Below are 26916 nucleotides of genomic sequence, written 5' to 3' on the forward strand. Positions count from 1 at the left end.
TTGTTTCTTTCACAGAACAACAAACTGGACGCTAACCAGTCAGGTTTCAGGAGTGGCCATTCAACTGAGACTGCGTTTCTGTCAGTTACGGAAGCCTTGCGAATGGCAAAAGCTTATTCCAAGTCATCAGTTCTTATTCTGCTGGATCTATCTGCTGCTTTTGACACTGTCAATCACCAGATCCTCCTGTCTGCCCTCTCATCACTAAGCGTCGGCAAAATGACTAAATGTAAAATGTAAATGTAAATGTGACAAAATACGCATTTTCGAACACTCAAACTATATTTTTACATTAACGTTCATGTTAAGCAGAAAGACTTTTACTAAACGCATCATGTTTTCAACTGCATGAGCTAATCAAACCGTTTAAAATCCTATTTCATTACAGCTGATAGCAGGTATCCCGCAATGTGCAAAATATCCACAGTCAGTACATCCTTCCTGGTGGATGTTCAAGAAGTGATAACCAGGACACCCATGAGTAGGATGTATTGTCTACACCCTCTACAAATAGAGCGTACCTCCAGGAAACGGTGTCATGAGAAAAAGCGATGACTTAGGTAGGGGAAGATGACCATCACAGAATAAAAGCTATATCTGTCGCTACAAACACACGCCCAAAAAAAGATCTGCATGAGGAAGAGACTCGTATCCTGTAAATAATGAGTCAGCTGCCTCGCATACAACACTATCTGAGGACCCTCATTTGCATTTTATCACCGTATAATGAAATTGAAAATGATTGTGGTTAAATCTTAAATCATATTGTATATGGAAACACAAAGCTCATCATTTAAGGTTTACATTTCCTGTATTAACCTTGAATCAGTTTTGTTTTGTAGTCTCTGAGGAATGTGCACATGGTGAAGTGGGCATTTCTCAATCCCACTCACTTACTTTAAGCCTAGGAAACATTGTAGACAAAGTGTATGTCAAGGTCAAAACAACTGAGGGAAGAATTTTTTTTTTTTTTTAACATTTACTAAGAGTCACAAGATGATTAAAATCTGAGAAGTACATGATTTCAATCTATTATTACAAATATTGTATTTTTGTCAGTTACACTACATTTATATTTTCTATAGACGCTTGACTTGAGTAGCGAGGAGTGAGATGGAAAAAAATGCTAAAAATAAAATAAAAAAATAAAAATGACGGTCTAATTCCTTAACAGATGGTATCAAATGGTAATAGTGGTACCTTTAAATATACCATGGCAGTGATTGAGTATTCATGGTATTTACCTGTTAAATATGTAAATGCCATGGTACATGTTTAAAAAAAAAATAATAATAATAATGTATCATCATATGTTTTGGTACTTTTTGCAAGAACCTGTGTTAATTTAATGTATGAACATTAATTAATTTTATTTTATTAATAAGTAATCAAAAAAAGCAATCATGATGAAAAAAGTCTTGTGGTACTGTTTTCTATTTAAATGTAGAAATGTTTTCTTACTTGAATTATTTATGTCTTTGAAGTACTTACAGATTTTGCTTGACTTGCGTACAGTAAGACTGAATCGACTCGCTTGTATTCTTTCACCATCTAGTGGCGGCTGCATGTCATTACAATAACCGGCAATTTTACTCTCCTGTGCGCTGTGGTTTACATCCGGGTCGCTGACGTCGCTGTCCTATTGGTTGTGTAACGGAATGGACAACATGTTACAATTCATGAAACTAGTCGGACAGCTAAAAGTGAGTGAATTCCGTGTTAATGCCAGTGTTTTGCAGGTTAACCTATGTTATATTAACGCTTGCTTTTGTTACAGCGCGTACCACGAACAGGATGGGTGTACAGAAAGATCAAACAGCCTGAGAGTGTGTCTGATCATATGTACAGAATGTCTATGATGGCCTTAACCATACAGGACATCACTGTCAATAAAGAAAGGTTTGTATGAGGCGTCTTAAAATAGAGGATTTTTGCATATGTCGACTGTTTACCTCGGAGCGAACGTAGATGTCCTTACAGTTGTCTGTTTAATCCACAGAATGCGCTTCTCAACATTCACATAACATTAGGGAAAAGAAGACAAAATACCACTTGTATCCTCTTCTGGTTCTTGAGATACTATAAGTAACACAGCAACAGTGTTGTAACGTATTACCCGACGGTTTCCATAAAATTGCGTATAAGTTTATCCAACACACAGACCATCATTGTAAGCGAGCAAACGTTTGTTCGGCAACAGTTGCTAAGGTAGGATTGGTCAGTAGCGATTTTAAGGCGGGGCTTAGAGAAGAGTCAATTATACTTTGATGCGTTCATGATACATTTATGCATTCATACTTGTGCAGTTCATTGAGATTGATTTCCATTTGTGCAGTTCATTTATACGCATTCTCATTTATGCGGTTCAGTTATTCACACTTGTGCAGCTCATTTAGACTCGGTTCATTTAGATTCATTCACATTTGTGCGGCTCATTGGGATTCATTCACATTTGTTCAGTTCATTTAGATTCATTCACGTTTGTTCGGTTCATTAGGATTCATTCACACTTGTTCGAGTCATAGATTCAGTCATACTCGTTCGATTCATGTACATCCAGTCGTTCTTGTTCATTTCGTTCAGATTCATTCATGTACACTTAGTGTTGGGAAGGTTACTTTGGAGATGTAATAGGTTACAGATTACAAGTTACCCTACTTAAAATGTAATAAGTAGTGTAACTTTTCAATTACTTTATTAAAGTAATGTAACTGATTACTTTTTGATTACTTTTCTAAATGTCTAATATTTTCAACTGTTAATTACTTTCAAACATGTAAACCAGGCAGGGTTAAACTTACAATATGTGCTTAACACTGATAACTGTCAGACTTTCGAAATCCTTCACTTGAATAATATTTTAATTTCAAAGGATAATTCCATTACATGTAACTAGTTACTCCCCAACACTGTGTACACTACAAGTCATCAAGTCGTCGTCTAGTCATTATTCATATAAACTAACGTTACTAGTCAGTTTTCTTAAAAACCCATTGGGGCTTATACAAAAATTCTTGAACTCAGTTTTCTAGAACAATATAAATTGTACTAGAAGTTTATAAATGAATAAATAAACATTTATTGTAAAATAAAGGTGTCTCCAAACTGGAGCAGTTCATTGACCGGCTCTTCTCTTCACAGATGCATGAAGCTGGCTTTAGTTCATGACTTGGCTGAGTGTATTGTGGGAGATATTGCTCCAGCAGACAATGTTAGCAAAGCAGAGAAACACAGAAGGGAAAGGGTATGATGGTTTTAAGCCCATTTTTACAAATGAAATATTTAGTTTGTGTACACATTAAACATTGAGAATCTTTCTCTTTAGGAAGCAATGGTGCACATCACAGGCCTGTTAGATGATGGCTTACGGAAAGAGATTTACAGCTTGTGGGAGGTGAGTTGATCAAAACTAAACAACTGGACCAAGTTTTGCGTTCCTTTTTTTGGTTCGGAATGACTGGACTACGTCTCTCACAGGAGTATGAGACTCAGTCTAGTCCAGAAGCCAAACTGGTGAAGGAGATGGACCAGTTGGAGATGATAATACAAGCTCATGAGTATGAGGAGTTAGAGGGGAAACCTGGAAGACTGCAGGAGTTCTTCACCTCCACTGAAGGTTTGACAAACCTACACATATCTAACAAGCTCAGGATCTGATTAGGGTGATTATCTGATACATGATTACTGGTTTGACGATAAATCGTGATAAAATTCCCCACGGTTAGTATTACCGTTTCATCTTTAAATTATCATTAAAACCGTATTAGATTACCGTGATTTGAACAACTCACGATAAATAAATACTGTCCAGCATAAAGCACAGTTTTAAGTAACAGTCTCACGTGCGCACAGCACGCAGAGTAGTTTTGTTTTGAGTGAAAACAGGGCGGAAAAGCTGGGAGGTATTAAAAGAGTGCTAAGGGAATTATACAAATGAATATATGAATGAATTAATTATATGAATGTACCTCTGAAGGTTCTTCAGAAAAGAATCGATGGCATTTTGTTTTCATTTTCTCTCCATGTAATACCTAAAGGAAGTGTTCTTAATCGCAATACTGCTTTGTCCACGGAGTTTACCGTAAACAGCTGTAATTCAGCTTTTCCATCAGCGCCACCTGCTGTCAGAGAGTGGATTTACAGAGACTTATATTTACATTCAGTCTGTGTGCAGTTTCAAAGCTTTATTTGAACATTTACATTAGATATTTCAACATGCTATTAAACTGTTGTCACTCAAGTTGTCATTTAAAATCCGAACATCATTGGTAATGTTATTGTTTTAGTGATTATGCAAACAAAAAGTAATTTTATTTGTTGTTTGTTGATTTTTAAATATAAAACTTGGTGAAGTGATTTATGTGTCGATACTTTTTTAACATCTCCAGCACATTTTAACAATACCGTGATAATACTGATAACCCTGATAATTTTGGTCACTAATCGTGATAAGAAATTTTCATACCGTTACATCCCTAGATCTGATAAGCAATTCTAAGAAGAGATCCACCCATCAGAAAAATTACTGTTACCAAGGCAAAGTAAATTGTATCAAAAGTGCTCAACAGTGGCCGTTCACTCCCATAAAGAATTGTGAATGAAATAACTTGAGTCTGTCTCACCTTACTCTACACCTACTTAAAGGAATAGTTCACCCAAACATCAACATTTGCAGAAAATTTACCCCCAGGCCATCCACGAGGTAAATGAGTTGGATTCTTCACCAGAACAGATTTGGAGAAATTTAACATTACATCACTTGTTCACCAATAGATCCCATGCAGTGAATGGGTGCAGTCAGAATGAGAGTCCAAACAGCTGATAAAAACATCACAATAATCCACAAGTAATCCACACCACTCCAGTCCAATCTATCCATAGTATTGCTTTCTCCAGGGAAAAAGTCATCTCGTCTGAATAAGGAGAGAAATATGCACAGATCAAGGACTGTTTACAAGTGAAAAGAGTCCAAAACAGTTCCTAACAAAACCTGTCAGTGGATTTTAAAGTAAGAGGACAACAGGGGATGGACTCTTTTTTTTACTGGAGGAAGCATTACTATGGATTTTTGCCAGAAGTGATGGTTTAATGATGGATTTGTTTCTTACAAACACCGTTTTAAACATTTCATTTTGGGGTGAACTATTTCTTTAATTATTAGCATAAAATGCAATTTTGCAATAACTTACAGTTTTCATTCTTACAATTACTGATTCAATGAAATAGCTTTGTATTTTGCCTGTTATAGGACACAGATGTATTTTCTCCTCTGATCACAGGCAGGTTCCATCATCCAGAGGTGTTGGGTCTGGTGAAGAGTCTGAATGAGGAGAGAGCTAGACACATCGCTGCCAGAGGAGATAACGATACAGAGAAAACCACTGACACAATCTCTCACACACTAGTGACACCATGATCTCAGTTCAAATCAGGCAATGAAGCTACCTCCACACATCTGTACACAAGAGTGTTCATTTTGTCCAGATTAGCTGTGTTTTATTATAATCGTATTTAACTGCACAGAAGCATGGTTTGTGGTTTTTTGATGTTTGTGTCCTGTTTGTTTGAATGTTCTGCAGTTTTGATAAAAATAGATAAATCTTTTTTATTCAAACTAAATGGAAATACTTTCAGAAATTGTTTTTCTGTTATTTGTATTTTGATCGTTTTACTGCATTCCAGTAATAGATGCTTTAATAGAAAATAATATTTTCTATCACTTGAAACTGATATTACTTTGTTAAACGCATGAAAGTGCAATGGAAATAATTCTATAATTATAACAACTTTCAAAATATGTTTGTGTGACTTACAACAGTGACTGACACTAAGAAAGTGGAAAGCAAAGCAGAAGCTACAAAAAGGATTCTCTATAAGCAACTCAAAGGTCAAAACTGAGCAGCATCTATCTTGTGAACATTTTTGCAGAGACTTTGCCGCACTTTACTGTTTTAGTGACTAAGAAACAGTACAATTAATGTTCATTTTATGGTTTCTGATTACGATTCAGTTCACCTTATTTTCATGACTGATGAGCTGGGACTTTGTGACTTTGCAAAAAACGTTTAATGACTAACTTTAATAATGAACGGCAGCTCAACACTGAGTATGAATTTGAAGAAAGATTTCGGCAATAAATCCTGTTCCTTAAAACAACAATTGACTTCAATGTCAATGTTAAATATGTAAAGCTGCAACAAATTTCACACAAATGTATGAAGTTAAGAAGAAAACAGGATATAATAATGCTATACATTTTTGGTCAGTGACAATTCTGGTTACCAATACATTACAATTTAAATCAGGCATATTAGATAAGGTAATAAATTACAGTAAAATGTAAATCCTCGTTCTTTAATTTGCTGTTTGCATCTGTTATCAGCAAATATGTGCTGTAGTTATGAGCATACAGCAAGAATAGAAGCATTAGCACATTTAGGAAAACAGCCTAACATCCATTTAGTTAAACATTCTTTCAAGTACTTCTCTTAGGATTGTATATGCAGCCATTATTTTTGGTCCTGGAAATGTATCATGCTTTGTTACAGTTAAACAATGTTGAGTTAGTATAAATAATAAAGTAATGCAGGACTACACCAAAGACAGACTCCTTGAAAAATATACATATTTTGAAAAGAACTTAAAGAATAAACATTCTCCACTTGGTTGTTTTCCTTCCATGCAAAAGTTAAGAAATATTTTGCACGGATAATGCACCAACACGCATCTGAAAGGCATGTATTACCATGTTTTGGGCCCCCGGTGCCTCCAAACCATTAAGGGTCATCAAAGTTTCACTGGTAGACCATTAAAACCCTTAGCGTTCACTGTTCTCAGTCACGTTATTAGTAGGGGTGTCCTGGGAGCTGGCTTGGGCCGCTGAAGACAGGACCTCTTCAAAACTGCCCGCACCTCCTGTTCCTCCAACCTTAGACTGCTCGCAACACAAAACTCTCATGACATTGGATAGTATGTTGACATTCAGGACAGTGAAGTTGAAAATGACCAATGATAAGCTGATCAATTATTAACAGCACTGAACTAAGGGGCAAACCAAGCTACAGTTTGCTTGTTTGACCACTAATAAGGTCACTGTATGTCAGGCTTACCTTAATGTTTGAAACTGTGCTTTCGACTTTCTCCTCAAAGGACTTGAAACTAGGCGAGTTTCTGTGAAATAAAAATAGTTTAGTTTTATTTACCTATGTAATCAGTAAACCTCATCTGGTCCATTCAACTGCAGTCCTAAAATCCTCTCCAGGTTGAAACGTAGATGCATGCAAGATGGTACATGCAGGGATTACCATTATTTACATTTTTTTTTTAACGCAACAAAACCACTATTTATTCATCTGACACACCAACACTCAATTTTATATATGTATATGTGATATATGATGTCACATGCATTTTTGTGTTGTTTGTATCCTAGAACATCACATTTTTTGGACGCTTTAAAAAGTTTTTAAATGCAATAGTAGAACAAACATGCAAAGCAAGCTGTCACACACATTTACCTCATTGTAGGCATGCTCATTGAATGCCGTATAGAATAGCTGTCCCATGAAAGCATGGCCAAGCAAAAAAGAGGTTCGATCATTATCATGGACAAACAAGTACATTGCAAATAAGACACATAAAATTGTGAATGATGAAAAGTTCTAGTTATATGTAAGTGTAGCCTGCAGCAGTGCATTTCACTACACCTACACTACCAAACGTTTGGGTTGGTAGGATTTTTTAAATGTTTTTCAAAGAAATCTCAGCATTTAATCTAAATAGCAAAACTATTAAAATTGTATAATATTATTACAATTTAAAATAATTGTTTTCTATTTGAATATATTTTGAAATGTAATTTATTCCTGTGATACAAAGCTGAATTTTCAGAATCATTACTCAGTCTTCAGTGTCACATGATCCTTCAGAAATCATTCTAATAAGCTGATTTGGTGCTCAAGAACATTTTGTAATGATCTATTCCGAAAACAGTTGTGCTGCTTAATATATTTGAAACAGCATTTATTTGAAAAATAAATCTATAGTAACATCATAAATGTCTTTACTGTCACTTTTGATCAATGTAATATGTCCTTGCTGAATAAAACTACTAATTTCTTTCAAAAAAAAATTGTTCTGACCTCAAACTTTTGAACTGTACTGTACAAGCTGGTGACTTTCTAATGGACAGTATAAGTATAGATTCCTGTCATAATTACGCTGCATGTAGTACGCTGCATGTGAACAGGCTAACTACAGAACTGTGATCATTTTGCACTTCCTGTTTGCTATGCAAAGTGAGAACTACCTGATAAAAATGACTTCAAAGTAGGTGAGATAAAGAGGTTTTGCTATTTCTCTCACAAACTATATCAAAACAAGAGTATTACTTGCATTATTTGTTAACACATAAATAATTAAATGAAAAGCAACACATGCTGAAACCAGTCATCTATTAAACAACTGCATGTAGTTAATGTGGGAGACACATGATTGTGACTTCAGCTCAATATGGATTTGAACATGCATTGCTGATTAAAAACAAAAGTAAGACCTTATAATGCTACAGCAGTCTGAGACATTGAACCATTTCAGATCTCATATTATCTAATGAATTTATGGCTTTTTTTTCTCAGAATCAATCAATTCAGTTTGAGACACATTGAAATTGTATTGAAATATTCATATTAGCTGTTCAGATACTTGAATACCTCTTCACAACCATATTGATTATTTATGGAAACACTGTGTCTGAGTCCTGTCTTGAAGTCAGAGCACCATCACTGTTCTCATGTATCATGCAGATGCTAAAAGAAAGCAGCTATTGCTAATCTCTATCTGGGATCTATAAACACAATATCTTACCCAAGAGAATATGACCTTTGGTGTGCATCAGAGATAGGGAAAGAACACTGTAAATAATTTTTTGATTATAGGCCATTCAACAAAATTTTGGTCATATGAAACCCAAAACATATTTTGAGGAAATATAAAAATATGTTTTTTATTTTTTTTTATTTCATAAATTCTTTTAATTTTAGAGAATTGTAATACAGTGGTCACAAAAAAAATCTGGACACTTAAAAATGGAAATAGGAAAAATATTAAACCAAATGATGCTTGAACTTTGTTTTTTAGACCTAACTTTTATCCAAGTGGTGTCGTGTTTATTTTTTTAGTAGATGTCTGAATTTAGTTTCCCTCAAGTACTTTTTAAAATTTTATTTAAACAATTGTTCTGTCATGTTAAACCTTGTGAAATGTTTTGCTTTAAAAGTGTGCAATGGAATTCTAAATTCTAATGCAATGGCATTCATACATTTTTAAGTGTGACTTACAGTAAGTGTCCAAATACTTTTTAGGGCCAATGTATACTGGCTGTTAAATACTGCCAATTTGTGCCTTGTACAACAGGCTGAACAAAGCACTCAGCGCACACGCACACACACACACACACACACACACACACACACACACACACACGCACACACACACACACACACACACACTGCAGAAGTTATAAGAATACTTATCATCATTTAAACAAAAATGAGCATTTTGACACTTTTTGAAGTATTGATTTGTCATATTAGCTGCATAAACAGTATGGACTGTAATCATGCTGTATGCTGCTATAGCTAGGAGCCAATAAGCATGCAAGGCTAAACATTGTTCTTTGGATGTTCATTGCAAACGTGAGGTAGAAAACTCCCAGACACATGCAGAGAGATGGTGTCACACACTGGCAACCAAACACACATACCTCCTGGGATACAGTATCTGAAGGCCAAACATGCTGAAGTAAAATAAGGTAATGAGGTGTTGGATCTACATAAATATCCAATAACAGTAAAGTCATCACTATTTTGCTAAAGCAAAAGCAGGAGTAAGTGGTCAATTAGAACTGGGCATCATGCATTGATTTTGATAATTCTTTATATCTTTATAATTAACTGATATATATCTATATATAACATTATGTGTAAATATACATGTATATACATATATGTGTATGTATTATGTATACACACACATACTCTATTTACACATTACAGTACATTTTTAAATAATAAGATAATTATTATAAATACAGAGGAAAAATCTAAAATACATTACACAACATTTTCCAACAACAATTTTTTTTTTTTACGAATATATTTATTTATATATTTTTACTGGGGGAAAAAAATCTGATTTTCTGCAGTGTTTAGGACTGCCATCTGTAAAGCATGACCATTATTAATAACAAATTTTCAACAGGCAATCCTTTATCACCCTGCTGTAGATGTGGACACTTCTCTTTTACTGTTCTTCTGAAATGAAAGAATCTATTGTCACAGAGTGTCTCAACCATCCAGGATCCAGTGAGGAGGAGCTGGTAAATTCTTCATGCCATCACAAGCTCTTATTTTTATGCCAGCTGGACATGCCCCCAATCTAGCCCACTGAAAGCTGCTTAAATGAGGCTTACATAACACAAACATGCCACTCAAACAGACTGGCCAAAGTAAATGCCTCAAGACCACTGCCATTTCACTGTGCAACAATCACAGCGTGTGTACTATTCGTTTGTGGGAGTTCCCTGCAGAAGAGAAACAGGAAATGATGGACAGCAGAAAGAAGCAGAGGGGGAAGTGACATTGTACCTCATATCCCCGAACTTTAGCCCACTGAAAGCTGCTTAAATGAGGCTTACATAACACAAACATGCCACTCAAACAGACTGGCCAAAGTAAATGCCTCAAGACCACTGCCATTTCACTGTGCAACAATCACAGTGTGTGTACTATTCGTTTGTGGGAGTTCCCTGCAGAAGAGAAACAGGAAATGATGGACAGCAGAAAGAAGCAGAGGGGGAAGTGACATTGTACCTCATATCCCCGAACTTCCTGCTGATGGTATTGCCCAGGTTACTGAAGGCTGCTGAGGTCCTCTGTCCTGCCGTAGACAGGCTCTCAGACGTCTTTTTGTATCTGCCAGAACAGTACCAAAAAAACAAAACAAAATGGATACACTTACTCGTACTCAGATATTCTTATCACAGTTGTCATTAATAAAATATTTCTGACAAATATATATTCCTCACAAAAATGCTTATTTTTAAAAAGTGACACTGTGTCTACACCGAGCGCAACTGTTGTCACTCGCATCGTATCTCGCCGCAACAGCTAAAGGCTGTCTACACTGGACTTGACAATGTGCCCATTGCTTATCATTGGTACTTTGTGTCAATAACACATAATAATAATACATAATACACATTTAAAAAATGTGGCTGCAAAATTAACTGAAATAAAACTGAAAACACAATATAGCTTAAGGCGATTATCACATCAAAGGCTGCGATTGTGTACATTCACATAATATCTAACATTTCTGTGGATAAAGGTTTACAGCATTTCACCAGTATTCTGCCTAAATATAAGCTTTAGAATCTGAAAATACTGTATATAAATTAAGAATTTAATACATAAATATAGGTATTGTGACAAAGTATAAATAAAGTATTGTATTGTAAAATAAAGTATAATTATCTTGAATTAATTACATAGAAATTATAAAAAAATATATATTTTACAGGACAACTGTAATATAAACTGTAATATATTTTAAACTGTAATATATTTATGTAATTCATTATATAATATACATTTTTATAACTAGAGCTAAAACTATATAACAATAAGCCATATATACATGAAGCACAATATATTATTAATTTGATAATAAAAACAATAAAAATAAAAACACTTAATAAATAAATAAACAATTAAATATTTTGTTTACTTGCATGTCATGTTACTATGGAAGCCCGTTTCCGCCACTGAATAAAAAATAAAAGAGGTAATTGCGACTTTTTATCTCACAATTCTGACTTTTTTTCTCAGAATTGCGATACAAACTCGCAATTCTGACTTTTTTTCTCACAATTGCGAGTTTATATCTCGCAATTCTGACTTTTTTTCTCAGAATTGTGAGATATAAACTCGCAATTGCGAGTTATAAAGTCAGAATTGTGAGATATAAACTCGCAATTCTGAGAACAAACTCGCAATTGCGGTTTATGAAAATGGTAAACACGACTTCGGGGAAGTCGTGGCCTAATGGTTAGAGAGTCGGACTCGTAACCCAAAGGTTGTGGGTTCGAGTCTCGTACCGGCAGGGATTGTAGGTGGAGGGAGTGAATGTACAGCGCTCTCTCCCACCTTCAATACCACGACTGAGGTGCCCTTGAGCAAGGCAAGCAAGGCACCCCAACTGCTCCCCGGGTGCCGCAGCAAAAATGGCTGCCCACTGCTCCGGGTGTGTGTTCACGGTGTGTGTGTTCACTGCTGTGTGTGTGCACTTAGGATGGGTTAAATGCAGAGCACTAATTCCTAGTATGGGTAACCATACTTGGCCACATGTCACGTCACACACTTATATCATGCAATTCTGAGAAAAAAAGTGAGAATTGCGAGAAAAAAAGTGAGAATAGCGAGATATAAACTCGCAATTGCAAGAAAAAAAGTCAGAATTGCGAGTTTTGCAATTGCAATTCTGACTTTATAGCTCGCAATTGTGAGTTTATATCACGCAATTCTGAGAAAAAAAGTCAGAATTACGAGATATAAACTCGCAATTGTGAGAAAAAAAGTCAGAATTGCGAGTTTGTATCGCAATTCTGAGAAAAAAAGTCAGAATTACCTTTTTTAAATTTTTTTTTTATTCAGTGGCGGAAACGGGCTTCCATATGTTACCCTTAATCAACAGAGAACCATGAAAATGCAAATATGCTGTTACATTTTTGAAATTTTAACTCCTTTTAAATTAAAATATTATTAAAATCCCAGGGGGTACTTCGAGAAAATATTTTCTAATGGGTTTGACTGACAAAAAAGTTTGGGAAACCCTGGTCTAAATCTTTAGTGGATCTTAGAGCACATTAAACATGACATGCCATTTCCCGAAGGAGACTGAAGAACAAGAACAAACTTAGAACAAGTACAGGCAAAGAACAAAAAGGTGCCTTTTCTGAATTGTAGACAGGAAGAACTTCACTTCACTTTTTTCTGTGATCTCATAGAAAACAGGAAGAAATGCTGCTTCAATACAGAGAATACAATAAGACAGTCTAAAAAGGGAACACTATGGCCATATGCTATGGAGTATGCTACCGATACTCTACAGTAAATAACATTTATACATTTACATAAATGTATATGCTTAAATATTTGTTTATATGGTGTAAGAATGATTCCTACTCTTTGCTTTTTCTTAAATGTTCTCGGGTCTGTTGAGTGAGAATCCCGTCACATTTTAGACAGCAAGTTTATCTAAACCAGTCAACTGAAGTCACAGAAACTTCTTGACCCAAGATCTCTTTTGTCAGAACAAAACTCCCACATTTAATAACATTTTACACACAGAGTATCCAAACCTGGCACATTCTGATCAGTCAAAAGTCTACAAAAAGCTTTGGTGTGTTCCTTACACACAAAGCAATGGTATGACATTGAAAACCTGGTATATAGTACACAAGTCTGGATTATTTCTACAGTGATATTATGCGGTTTATATGTCATTTTTTCAGTGCTCGATCATCCCCATTTACCTTTATTGTACGGAAAAGTGTATCTTTTATGATAGAAAGTCATGAAGGTTTGGATTGGCATGATGGTGGTGAGTAAATCATGACAGTGTGTTCATTTTGGGCGAACTAGTCCTTCAAGTTGTATCATGCTAAAATGCACATTTCACAGGCCAATTACAGTACGTGAGGTAAATCACTGTACAATTGCATGCTTTGCATAACAGCACATCTAGACTGACCCGAGACCAGTCTAGGAGCTGGAAATCTAGTCATCTGATTAAAGTATGTTCAGAGACTCTCAGGCTAATGCAGGAAACATTCATATCGGTCAGCAGACGCTATCTGATCGCTCTGTCCCTCTCAGCCCTGCAATCTCCTCACCATGGCAACTGCGACATGAGAAGGACTATTCATTTGAGATGCTAGTTACCATGTCACTGTAGTAACTGAATAACCAGGTGAACATGGGAATATAAACAAAGACAGACTTATTACAGATTTTTTTAATTTATTTTTTATTTGGTATAGTAGAATTACTGTATTGTTTTCTCCTTTTGATTAATTGTTCCTTCTTGTATTATTGTAATCTGTAAGTTGCTTTGGGTAAAAGCATCTGCTAAATGAATAAATGTTCTTTAAATTCACAGAATCTTTGTGTATGAATGGTTTCTGTTCATCGTGCTTGTAATCTGTGTATTAATCTGTGTTATTCCTGAGGGTAGTGATAGTAAATGTGCATTACAACAGCGTATAAAGAGAAACAGAGATGTGCAGCTAGGATCAGTGCATAGAGACACAGTGACATTATTATCGTGCAGATGGGTTGTGTGCCTCAGAATGTCATTGTTTGTCTGGGTGAATGTGAACTGAAGCAGATATGGACCACACTGTGATGGCAATAACCTAAATATACATAGACAGAGTGGGAAACACCACTGTTTCAACATGCTCATTCAGATTGCAATTCATTCTCAAGAAGAAAGCTGGCTAATAAACAACAGGTCAATGTAAATTTTGTTCTTTTTTATGCAAAGTACTGGATTTTAATAAGAAAACAAAAATATTGGATGTGGTATACATTGTTAAATCACTATTGCACATACTGTGCAATATTTTTATTAATATTTAGAACTAGCTTTTATTTTTATATTTTCAGATTTCAATTTTAGTTTAACGTTTTAGACATTTTGTTATGTGCTTTTGTAATTTTTTATCATTTGTTTTGTAAATAATACTTCTTAAATATATTTTTATTTGTAGGTTTTATTTCTAGTTGCAACATTTCTAATTTTTGTTTAGTTTAAGTTGTTCATCTAATATTCATATTTTATTACAGCTTTATTTTAATTAACAAAAGTTTTAGTTCTAGTCAACTTTAATAACTCCGTGTCAACTTCAGAAATATATACAATACATATAAGTATATACATTAAAAATCTAAATATTCAATATCTAAAAAATTATTTGGCTGTGAACTAAACCTTGAGCTACTTGTTTTGCTTGATTTTTCCGCAAAGGACCACCACTGTTGTCTTCTTAAAAAATGTGCATGATGCACCTGTTGTCACAAGCCAGAATGAAATATGACATTAATCACAAGGTTTAGCAAAGACTACTTACGCAGTGCTGGTCTGCATGTCGTACCAGCTCTTGGTGAAGTTCTGTCGCAGTTCACACAGGGGTGTGATCCCTAGTTTCTGTTTCAGCTCCAAGTGATGCTTTTCTTTGGAGGCCAGGACTTGTTTCAAAGTTGTGATTTCTTCTTCTAACTGACAGAAGGAAAATAAGTCAAGGTTGAGGGCTGAATCTTTTCATATTTAAATAACAGTTATCGGAACAACAGATAATTCAGTTCTAACATGAAGTGTCCACTCTTTTCTTTCTGTCTCATATGCAAACTGTTTCACATTTAATGCCTGGCTCAGTGGACCATGAAGATCTCGGAGGATAAAGTAGCCCAAGAAAAAATAAAATGGGAAAGCTTTGGTCACATGATTTACAATCATGGGTGTATGTTCTGAGATAATGCAGACCATTTGTGTGGCAACAGCACAGTATATTTCAGTAAATACAGTACAGTAGACAGGATCACATTTCAATACTAATGGTTTTAATATGACTGAAATCAACCTAACTATACTTTTACACTAATAAATGTCATTTTTAACTCCCATAACAGATAGAAATGGCTACTTAAGTGAACAGTGGCACATTTTTTTTTACTATTTAAAAGTGAGTCACAACATGCAAAGAAGGAAAATGCAGACAGATCTGCAGGATTTACATAATATGCAATACTTCAGCTTGAGCTACTGCTGTAGCCTTCAAGTTCACAGACTAACATAGTTTCTAAGGATCATCCAGCCCATTTTCCGTGTTAAAACACTGGGTTAAATACCTTAGTCAGTTCATTCTCCATTTCCTCTCGCTCCTCTTCTGTGACAGTGTTGTTGAGATCCACCTCTGATACCATGTCCTCATCCACTTCCTTTAGAGGCTCTTTGTCCAATAAACCTGGAAATAAATGTACAAAAATAGCAGAACAATGGAATTTATTGTTAACATGTCTCAATCAAATGGACAAATCTTTGAGCACACATTCTTTGTGATTTGATTTCAGAGAAATAACTTGTGTAAAGTCAATCAACCATTTCTAAAAGGATAATAAATCTTAGAATTACTTCGCTCAAAAGGTTTTGAGTCTCAAAAACTCATTAAAACACAAGGGTACAATTTATATACTTAAAGGAAAAGTTTACCCAAAAAATAATTCTATATTTATTTATATATTCAGAAATCATTCTAGTATGCTGATTTGGTGTTCAAGAAACGTTTCTTTTTATTATCAGTTGCTATTTTTAGGTAAACTAAGACACAATTTCAACCAATATGTCTTAACAGGATTTGCACTATACAGAAACTACCCTTCAGTCAGCGTGACAACAGCAGTGAAGCCTTTAAACAGATTTAACCATCACCTTCCCGGTGTAATTATCCTGCCTCTCCCCAGAATGAAGGTGTATTTGCAGTTATAATGAAAGGTTGTAGAATGTTACAAGCATTATGGCAGCATGTTTTGAGGCAACATAAGGCTGATTTCAGTCTAAAGCACCTCATAACAGCTGACACACAGAGACTAGAGAACGGAACAGCAGTATTCTCTTATGCATTTGAGGATTTAAGCTGAACTTAAGCAAAGAGAAAAGGACATGAAAGTAGGAATGTCCTATGACTGAAAACTCAATCTAGTTCCCCAAAATCCCTGCAAAATCACTCACTCAGGACACCATTATGTGTTTCAGGTTCATTTCATTGCAATACATGCCTGACATGACTTACATAAATCAATATTTTACATTAGTGTTCATCTGAGAGTGAAATTGAAAGTATAGCATATATGTAATGATAATGCTAAAACAAACTCGGACCCGTTTTTAAAAAATGTGCAAACACCTTGTTACTTTTATAATTAATTTATTCACTCAAAAACTCCATGTGCTATAAAAGCATTATGTTGAAGAGTCTAAAACACACTCATCATGATAAAAGTGAAAGAAAAACTAAATCTTACAATAGCTAGAAAATGAAAGCTCACATGATGAAGCACTAATGCATATAATATGGCACCAGTAATATGAGCACATGTTAAGGTTGTTTTTGTCCACAGGGAAACGAGAGTCACATCTCAGAAGTCTGGTCAGTCATTACACGAGAAACTGATTAGAGTGCTGTGGCATGAAACACGTGATACACTTTTAGTGGCTAATGCAATCAGCAGTTAGAAGAGCAGAGCTGGATGGTCTAAGCACAGAAAAGTGCTCAGGAATGAGATCTCAGATTCATCATTCACACCACACACAATGGCTTGTACAGAAGATCATATCTATCTGTTTGCAACTAAAGCAACAGAGTGCATTGGTTGCAAGAGGAAATTGACACGATAGAATCAGAATATGCATGTTATGCATTTACAGTTTTCTTCATTTGTCTTTCAACTATTTGCTATTTTCACATAACCCATTTGGATTTGCAGGTCATATAAAAACCGTTTCATTTTGAAGAAGCAATAAAATAGTGCAAATAAATATCGGCCTGTAAATTTCACATAGTTATTTAGCACAATTCACTAAAAACATTCTCCATCAATGTTTTATTTATTAAAAATAAACAATTTACATCTCATATGGACCAACAGTTACAAATTTTGATTTTCTAAGCACATATTAACATATGTTATTATTTGTGAATTTATTTGTGTATTATTATTATTATTTATTTGTGAATAATCTGATGAATTAGTCAGCATATCAAAAATGTTTTAAACTAGTTTTTAACCGTTTTATTTTGGTGACAGCCTTTCTTTGGACAAGCTAGCTTTGACTGTTTCAGTTTTGGTCTAGATATTTAAATGTCATTATGATGGAAAAAAAAAAAGAACACGTCCTGTGTGGCTGACATTTAAAATATAAAAATAAGCAATATGGCATTGGCATATCAGAGTCTCGGCATGTTCTCAAAATTACTTTCTCATAGAAAAAACAACAACAACACATACAAAAAAACACCCGATATAAAGAAATAATCACCAATATACCTTCACATAGCACATTACTGCTGACATTACTGTACGATTACCCCACTGGGTCTGTAAGATGTCAACACTGTTTATTTACTTATAAGAATAGATAGAATAGATTTCTTGATACAGATTAAAACCGAAGGTTGGATCTTTGAGCATAACATAATATAAAGGCAATTATCTCAGTTCCACAGCCTCATTCTTCAGGTTGCCTAGCAATTTTCTTGATGCCTAGCATCAACCTCCCAATTATCCCATGAATCGGATTCCCTAAATCTATTTAAGGGTCTGCGTCTTGAATAAGAGGAAGTACAGACGATCCTTTTCGTGTTAAATATGTAAAATAATTTCCATTCCATTACCTTAGTACTGTCTATAACCACTGAGCTAAATCTTTGTTGAAGGTTTATTACTGGAAAAGAGAGCTGTGAGATATTAAAATGGTGCATTCAACAACACCAAGATGAATTGCTGAGACATCTATGATTTAAGCCAAGATCCTTTGAAAAGATAATGTTATGGTACATTTCAGAGGAAAAAAAAAAAGATTCGTTTTGAAACTAATTTAAATAATGACAAGGTTCCTGCATGCTGAAATGATTCTGATAAAACCAGATTCTGATGGTAGTTTCTAGATGGTTCATATACTGGGTTAAATAAGCTAGGCTGTTAGCCAGTGCAGCTTAGACTGACCTTGAATGTAAACCATTATTTTTAACCTATCTAGGAACCTGGTTGAGCTGGTTAACCAAAGACAAGATGATGTGGTTGGTCATCTAAATCTGTCTTCTTTCATCAGATAGCTTAAAAACATATGGTAGGAATAATTCTTTCGAGTTGGTTCTTTTTTAATGAATTGGTTAAATCTGTTTAAATGAACTGCTCAAACAAACCAACTTCATATCACTAAAAATGACAGGAAAATGCAATCTTTGCAGATAAGCCTTTCAATATTTTCCTTCTGGGGTTAGTTGTCTATTCTTGTAATTAATGCATGGGCTAATCAGTTTATCTTTCTCGTGTTCTTCTGTCTGGGTGAGTGAGTCAGAGTTGTGTCATGGTGTTCGGTGTGTCATCTGAGTAACCAAGTGTCCCTTTAGGGCAGTGTGCTCAACAGTTCAGCTTCTTCAAGCTCACTGGACTATGCATCCAGTTCTCTCAATGTCCTCATTTTGTTTCCCGACGACGCAACAGATTCACAAAGAATCACTTCACTGTTCTCAGAGAAAGATTTCAATGTGAGGAGGAGAAGGGCATTCTTATTTTCATCAGATGAACAAAACACCTATTTCTGATCACCCACTGATAGAAATGAAAGACAAAGGCATTCAAACCAAGACCATAGATGATTGAGAAAAAAAATGAAGGAAATATTTTATATACTATTTTAATCTTGTCAATCTATGTACTGTAAAACAGTGCTGTCAATTAATCAAACTTATTAATCACAACTACCTCATAATTTTTATATAGTTAATCTGTTAATGCATTCAGTTACCTGCTATGGAAATAAAACTAAACAACAGGCCTCTGTGTAATTATTAGGTTCAGTATTTTGTGTAAATAACTTTTATAGTGTACATTTCTGCAAGTGGTATTAGTCTCAATGACACACACACACAAAAATCTCACACTTGTATCTAAACAGTGAACCTATAATAAAAATCAGCAAACATTATATAAAACAAGATAAATAAACATTAAAACCAATTGCACAAGTTAGTGTTATATTAGTATTATTTATATCGTATTACTGTGTTTATTCATATTTTGAATGAGCTTTTATTTTTATATATACATATTTTAAAGTTTTCATTTAATTTTAGTTTAAATTTTTCATGTGTTTTTGTCATTTTTATTACCGTAGTATTTTAATATTTCTATTTAGCTTTAACTTTTTTTTTTTCAGGTTTAGTGCTAGTAATTTTAATACATCAACTTACAAATAGTTTTAGTTTTATTTAACAATAGAATTGCTGGTGCTATCAGGCTAAGTTTGACGGCACTACTAACAAACAAAAAGTCCTAATAAAGTGTTTTCAGTGACAAATGGAAGAAATCCTATTCTTTCACTATATAACTCCATTTCAATAATGCAAGCACAATCTATTTGGAGCTTGAAATAAAGCAGTATAATTCAAGGGCATGGTTTTAGTGAAGCATTGCGTAATTTCTGGCCTTGCTGGAGTAATCTGAGGGATTTCTTCTTAGTGATTATCTGACTGGATTTAATTCCGTCTGACTGCTGCACAGAGACACAAGTATTTAGTGACTGGCAGGAAATTCCAAATGGTGACCATGCAAAGTGGGTTGTTTTTAACCCCTTCGGACTCTGCGTCCATTGAAATGGACATCACATGATGTTTTGTTTAAACCAATAAAATTTGATGTTTTCATAATATGAGCAATGCCTTTTTATATGCAGATTTATGTTTATGGTAGCCTCATCAACTTGCACCTATTATAAAATTAAGACTATCAAATGATCGATGCTATAATTCACACAATCATATATTCATCAAAACAATCAACAAGTACACATAAACCCATTCACATACACACAAAGACATTTATACATATACTCAGATTCACCCACTTCAACCAACAAAAATGATCAAATAGGTTTTTTTGAGACTTCATATCATCTTACGTTTTTTTCAAATTTTTACTGCATTGTTCATTCTTATAGTATGTGTTCTTTGTTCATTCTTATAGTATGTAGTCCGAACACTATAGTTCAACTATAGTGCACAAGCTCTACTTATTATGTATGGTTAAAATATGGGGATTTTTATTTTTCTTCAGTCCTGGTGTCCATTATAGTGGACATGAAAAAATCTAATAAAAAAAATGAGTTGGCATAAATCTTGTTTTTTTTAGACTTATTTCTATATTGGAGAAGAGCAAATATAAAAAAAAAATTCAGGTCTGAAGGGGTTTTAAAACTCAGCTAAGCTACATTCTTCAGATGAAATTAGATGTTTCTGAGACCTACCTGCATGGAAAGTCTCTCGGTCTTCTGTGGTTCAGCAAATTGAAAATAAGGAGAACATTACATGATCTGATTCATGAGCTGGTGCACCATGTCCAAGCAGATTACAAATTACAAAAAGGCACTCAAATCTCACAAGAACATGCAATCAGGCAGGCTGCATTCAACAGCAAAGAAGTGAAATGAGATGCACAATATCATTCAAAAACAAAATGTACACAGACATGCGTATCAAACCCATGTTGTCTCATTCAAGGAACCTCAACATGGCAATGGCATGCATTTAAAGCACAACAAAGGGTCTGTCAATCAAATAATGTCACAATTCTAGGGTTTAGCAGTGTCTACAAGTTTTGAATGTGCTAAAGTCTTTGACATGGCTGTCTACTTCCATCTAAAAGCAACTATGTCAAAGAGCTACACACAACTCAGCACCCATCAGCTCAGAGGTGGAAATGAGTGATCTACATGGCTACAGAGGTTAGGTTTGTCACACTCACTTTCATTAAATTACACAGCAAGCTCTTACCCCAGCCTACTATTGCTTCAGGAGTCAATACGCTAGAATACAGCTCTGTGGCGTACGATTGGCAAAACAAATAAGATATTAAAGTACGATAAAAAATGGAACATATATGCATTGACTTTACTGCTTATAAATATTTAAATGCATTAATAACTTTAAACTATAACTACATATAAATATACTTTAAACAATTTTTTTTACTATAGCTTAACTTTGTTACTGTTTGTTTCTTTACGTTTACTGTTCTATACTAAAAATGTTTGGTCATTAAACGTGCAAGGTATAATATTAATTCATTGATTATCACTGGTCTTGTTGGTACAGGTGATGGTCTTTGCCTAGATATCAAACGGTGTACCGAAGTGAGTTTACAACACTGACATTGTTTCTGATAATTATATGAAAAAAACAACAACCTTGCTACGTGTACTGCTTTAGGCTAACCGAGACTTGTCATTTGCCCTTATATATTGTTGCTCTTTTGTTAGTTTTGATTGCTTCTATTGTTCTCATTTGTAAGTCACTTTGGATAAAAGCGTCTGCTAAATGACTATGTAAATGTAAATATGACTTTTCATTGCCCAACCCTGTTAGAGCATGTTACATTGGTGGTATCTGGTGCCAACAGGATGCCTATACTACTATACTGTACAGTTTTCTTTAGTTAAAGACCAGCCAATTCACTGGTACTACCACTGGAACACATCTGGTCACAAGATTTCAATTATTTAGCTCTGGACAGTCACGTGGAAATGAAATGGGAAGGTCACGTGGTTGTCCAGAGCATTGCACTTGAGAGAGAGAGGGGGAGGAGCTGCATCCAATTCCCTAATTTGTTTACGTGTTTTGACAATAGTTCCTGCTTGGAAAACTTGATCACAAGTCTGGCTCAAGTTCATGCACCTCGTTAGAATGAAGCCTACATTAACTAGAATAGAGAAACATGTACATATGACTTAAGTAGCCTAATATTTATATTAAAAGAGTAATATTAGGCTGTTAGCTGTCTAGTTATCTGTTCTAATCTGTTTTTATGGTATGCAAAAATAAAATCAGTATAACATAACGTGCCTCTTCAATGAAGGTCTACTCAAGTTATTCGAGGATACACAAGAAAGTGAAACCATATTTACAGACGTATTCAAGAACATTTACATGCACAAGTATGTTTACAGAATAATAAGACATGAAAGTGTTTGGAAAGTAAGCTCACCCTGTTGTCTGGACTCCATATCAGCGGTACTGTACAAATGCAGGTCCAGTACACATTAACAGCACCTCTCAGTTCAGAGAAATATCCCGTCCAGCGTCCAACACAAGCGCTCTCTACTCTCAAAAACCCGCCTATTACCGGGGCCGCTTCAGCCACAGACCAATGGGAACAGTTCTGATTAGCATATTCTAATTAAATAATACGTCATGGTAAATGTGTAAGATATGTATATATATATATATATATATTATATTGTAAAACAAAACGGTTAAATCAATTACTCCAGTCACAGACCTTATTCTCAAAAATCCAAAACAGATATTCTTCAAACCCAAATGAAAATCCAGAGGGAACATAGCTCGAAAATTACACATTTACCTGAGAGCAGCGAGTTTACTGTCTGTTAAATTATCGTTGCAGACTACAGCGGCATCTCATGGCGAGACACGGAAAAACAGGCTGGCCTGAGAATGCAAGAGATATTTCATATAAATAAAATTATAATTCAATATAAAATATCACATTATAGAACAGAACAGAATAGAATATGCCGAAGTATTGGTTTTGGCAAGCTATGTGCGTAGAAGCGTTTAATGATGTGTAACGGGAGCTAATATTTATTGATGTGATTATGGGAGCTTTAAGACAATGATTAAAGTTCATTATTGCAATAAGGAAGGTTAAAACTGTAATGAGTCAACAGCACGCCAAGCATGGATATACAAACACAGAACAGATGATCCCACACAATAATAACATAGTTTAACTAAATGGGCGGTTAGCGTTGGCCTATTACCAACCTATGCATATGGGAAGCATAAGGCAGCTCTGTTTTAGAATGTAATCATGTCATTTTGTTTCTTAGTGGCTTTTTGTTTATATGTATGCATATGTTCATACTGAGTTCACTATAAACATAGGTATTTAGTTATTATTTATAATGATGGTCACACAAAAATGTCACTCGAGTTAAGTTTATTTAACTCACCTTTTAACCACCAGGTGTCAGACTTGCACAAAATGACCACATAAGAAGTTTTAAAAGTAAACTTGTCTATTTGACAAACTTAATACAATTAATTGTCGCATGTATTTATTCATATATTATTTTTAACGAACACATAAGCCTGTATATTTTATGTAATCATCACTACATTTGACTATGAAGTTATATCAAACTAAATCAAGTCTGGTCACCAAAGAAGAATACATTTAGTAGCCTACGTGGAGAACATATCTATCACAACACAATCATTTCAAACACTTTTAATTTTGTCCAGTAAAAAGCATTGTGTTAAAATATAAATCCAGCAGTCACAAGAAACAAAAACATCCCCCAAAACATAATTACTACAACATATATTCTGATATTTGATAACGCATTCACATTTGACTTTGCTCATTGAGATATTCATATAGCTTATAGACCTTTCATGACATAGCTACATTTACATGTATTCATTTAGCATACACTTTATTCAAAGCTACTATGAATGAGGCATCAATTATAAGTCAATATTTGCAGTACCATGTTTCAAGAGTAAGAACAACAACATAGCAATGCGAGTCACGCTTTTATTGTATTAAACTGAGAGAGATTGATATTTGTTGTCATTCTTCATTGGCCTGCACTGCTATTAGAGCCTGTTACAGTGGTGGAGCAGCGGGGTAGCTGGCGTCAACAGGATGTCAGTCAGTCAGCTGACCTCAGGAAGCAGCTCTTCGGCCAGCAAACCCCTAACAAAGTGCTTACACTGGCAGGAAATTGATCTGACTGGAATTTGCATGATCAGAGACTACCAGCAGGGAGGGACAAAGGTTGTCTCATCATGTGACACACAGGTTGTAATCTCTGCTTGCTGATGTTGGACCACACATGGGGTTCGAATCCTCTGTGTCCAGATGGTGATCTCCGCCTATGGATAAAAATTATATTCTAATGGAAAATGCAATTGCACATCAATGTCACTATGCAGATAAGGACCCAAATAGCACACTTTCCTCTGCAAGATGTCTGTTAAAGATCGCTTCATCTGGAAAGCTGTGTACAAACATCTGATAAACGTCTGCTAGATGTCAGTTTTAAATACATTCTAAATCATAAACATCTTAAAGACATTTTCTAAACGTCTACTTGACGTCTGACAGGAAACGTCCTACAGAAGTGTTGCAGATGAGCAAACACTAAAAAAATACATCTTCCAGATGTAAACGCAAATCACATAGATGTCTCCGAGATGTAGGCCTACTTGTGCTATAAGGGGATGTAGATTCAAACTTCACAACAGGCAAACCTTGAGTTAAAGGGATAGTTCACCTGAAAAAAATCACTTATCATTTACTCACTTTCATGTTGTTCCAAACCTGTATGACTTTCTTTTTGGTCCAATATATGGACAAAAAGACATTTTCCAAAATATCTTCTGTTTTCCACAGAAGAAAAGAAAGAAAGTCATACAGGTTTGCTGAAGTATATGAAGCCTATATAATGACATTTATGAGGTTCCATTTGTGTCAAAAATGAGTCGACTGCTTTGTGCTTTGTACTATACATTTGTCTTTGTCTACAGTCATTGCCTACTTGTTCAGGTAAATCAGTATATGTAGGCGTGTATGTTGTCTGTTGACGTCGTCTTAATCTGTCGTCCTGCTTGCTCTTTCTCTGTCGTTTAATTACTGTCGTCCTTATTGTCGTTTTGTTCTGTCATCTTGTTCTGTTGTCCTAACTGTCATCTTGTTCTGTCGTCCTAACTGTCATCTTGTTCTGTCGTCCTAACTGTCGTCCTGTTCTATCGTCGACTGTTAGGATGACAGAACAGGACGACAGTTAGGACGACAGAACAAGACGACAGTTAGGACGACAGAACAGGATGACAGTTAGAACGACAGAATAAGATGACAGTTAGGATGACAGTTAGGACGACAAAATAAGATGACAGTTAGGACGACAGAACAGGACGACAGTTAGGACGACAGAACAGGACGACAGTTAGGACGACAGAACAGGACGACAGTTAGGACGACAGAATGTTTTTTCAATGTATGCTTCAGACACGGGTCACGACGAGGCGTTCCCCATAGCGACCCCTAGAGGACGCAGTTTGAAGTTCCCATGAAAGGGAACCTCATAGACATTCACTATATCAAAATGTACTTTCATGTATTTCATTGTAAAAGCTAGTAGCCTGCCACTGGGTGACATTTCTAAACTAGCTAGCGACAGCTGCACTCAGACCACATAATGAGAGGGACAACAACTCTATGATTGAGAAAAAGAAGACAATAGTTATTTTATTCCAATGTGTGGTCAGACTTGCATATTTTATCTTGCTGCACATGCAAATCACAGCAGTAAGCTTTCAGTCAGCAGTGACCACTGTCACCACACTTCCTTGATGTAGATGTACAGTGGGTACGGAAAGTATTCAGACCCCCTTAAATTGTTCACTCTTTGTTATATTGCAGCCATTTGCTAAAATCATGTAAGTTAATTTTTTTTCCTCATTAATGTACACACAGCACCCCATATTGACAGAAAAACACAGAATTGTTGACATTTTTGCAGATTTATTAAAAAAGAAAAACTGAAATATCACATGGTCCTAAGTATTCAGACCCTTTGCTGTGACACTCATATATTTAACTCAGGTGCTGTCCATTTCTTCTGATCATCCTTGAGATGGTTCTACACCTTCATTTGAGTCCAGCTGTGTTTGATTATACTGATTGGACTTGATTAGGAAAGCCACACACCTGTCTATATAAGACCTTACAGCTCACAGTGCATGTCAGAGCAAATGAGAATCATGAGGTCAAAGGAACTGCCTGAAGAGCTCAGAGACAGAATTGTGGCAAGGCACAGATCTGGCCAAGGTTACAAAAAAAATTCTGCTGCACTTAAGGTTCCTAAGAGCACAGTGGCCTCCATAATCCTTAAATGGAAGACATTTGGGACGACCAGAACCCTTCCAATCGAGGGAAAGATGAATGCGGCCAAGTACAGGGATATCCTGGACGAAAACCTTCTCCAGAG

The 26916-nt window shown here is 35.2% G+C and overlaps 2 protein-coding genes across 8 annotated transcripts; one reads left to right on the top strand and one right to left on the bottom strand.

Annotated features, from left to right (window-relative positions):
• The first annotated feature begins 1562 nt into the window (after positions 1–1562).
• On the top strand, positions 1563–6674 carry LOC107675094 (HD domain-containing protein 2). The gene is made up of 6 exons (XM_016469309.1): positions 1563–1703; positions 1778–1899; positions 3142–3244; positions 3326–3394; positions 3478–3616; positions 5280–6674. Exons 1-6 carry the CDS (start codon positions 1659–1661, stop codon positions 5414–5416), a joined length of 615 nt encoding a protein of 204 aa, XP_016324795.1. The 5' UTR covers positions 1563–1658; the 3' UTR covers positions 5417–6674.
• On the bottom strand, positions 6489–22989 carry LOC107675093 (tumor protein D53 homolog). 7 transcript variants are annotated; one of them, XM_016469301.1, is made up of 10 exons: positions 22884–22989; positions 21674–21718; positions 21148–21171; positions 15972–16087; positions 15194–15342; positions 10872–10973; positions 8866–8880; positions 7518–7556; positions 7110–7170; positions 6489–6934 (listed from the first exon to the last, which is right to left on the bottom strand). In XM_016469301.1, the coding sequence occupies exons 1-10, from the start codon at positions 22900–22902 to the stop codon at positions 6818–6820; spliced, it is 687 nt and encodes a 228-aa protein (XP_016324787.1). In that variant the 5' UTR covers positions 22903–22989; the 3' UTR covers positions 6489–6817. The 7 variants fall into 7 exon arrangements, with proteins under 7 accessions (XP_016324787.1, XP_016324789.1, XP_016324788.1 ...); XM_016469303.1 differs by lacking the exon at positions 21148–21171; XM_016469302.1 differs by lacking the exon at positions 8866–8880.
• Positions 22990–26916: the final 3927 nt, after the last annotated feature.

Source organism: Sinocyclocheilus anshuiensis, unplaced genomic scaffold (assembly GCF_001515605.1).
Source record: "Sinocyclocheilus anshuiensis isolate Anshui unplaced genomic scaffold, SAMN03320099.WGS_v1.1 scaffold776, whole genome shotgun sequence".
Classification (NCBI taxonomy): Eukaryota; Metazoa; Chordata; class Actinopteri; order Cypriniformes; family Cyprinidae; genus Sinocyclocheilus; species Sinocyclocheilus anshuiensis.

Coding starts and splice junctions, on each gene's coding strand:
- LOC107675094 (XM_016469309.1), top strand. CDS start 1,659: ATGGACAACATGTTACAATTCATGAAACTAGTCGGACAGCTAAAA. Junction 1,704..1,777: donor AACTAGTCGGACAGCTAAAA/GTGAGTGAATTC, acceptor CTTTTGTTACAG/CGCGTACCACGAACAGGATG. Junction 3,395..3,477: donor AGATTTACAGCTTGTGGGAG/GTGAGTTGATCA, acceptor CGTCTCTCACAG/GAGTATGAGACTCAGTCTAG.
- LOC107675093 (XM_016469301.1), bottom strand. Junction 15,343..15,971: donor TGGAGAATGAACTGACTAAG/GTATTTAACCCA, acceptor TCCTTCTGTCAG/TTAGAAGAAGAAATCACAAC. Junction 10,974..15,193: donor GACATGCAGACCAGCACTGC/GTAAGTAGTCTT, acceptor CTGTTCTGGCAG/ATACAAAAAGACGTCTGAGA.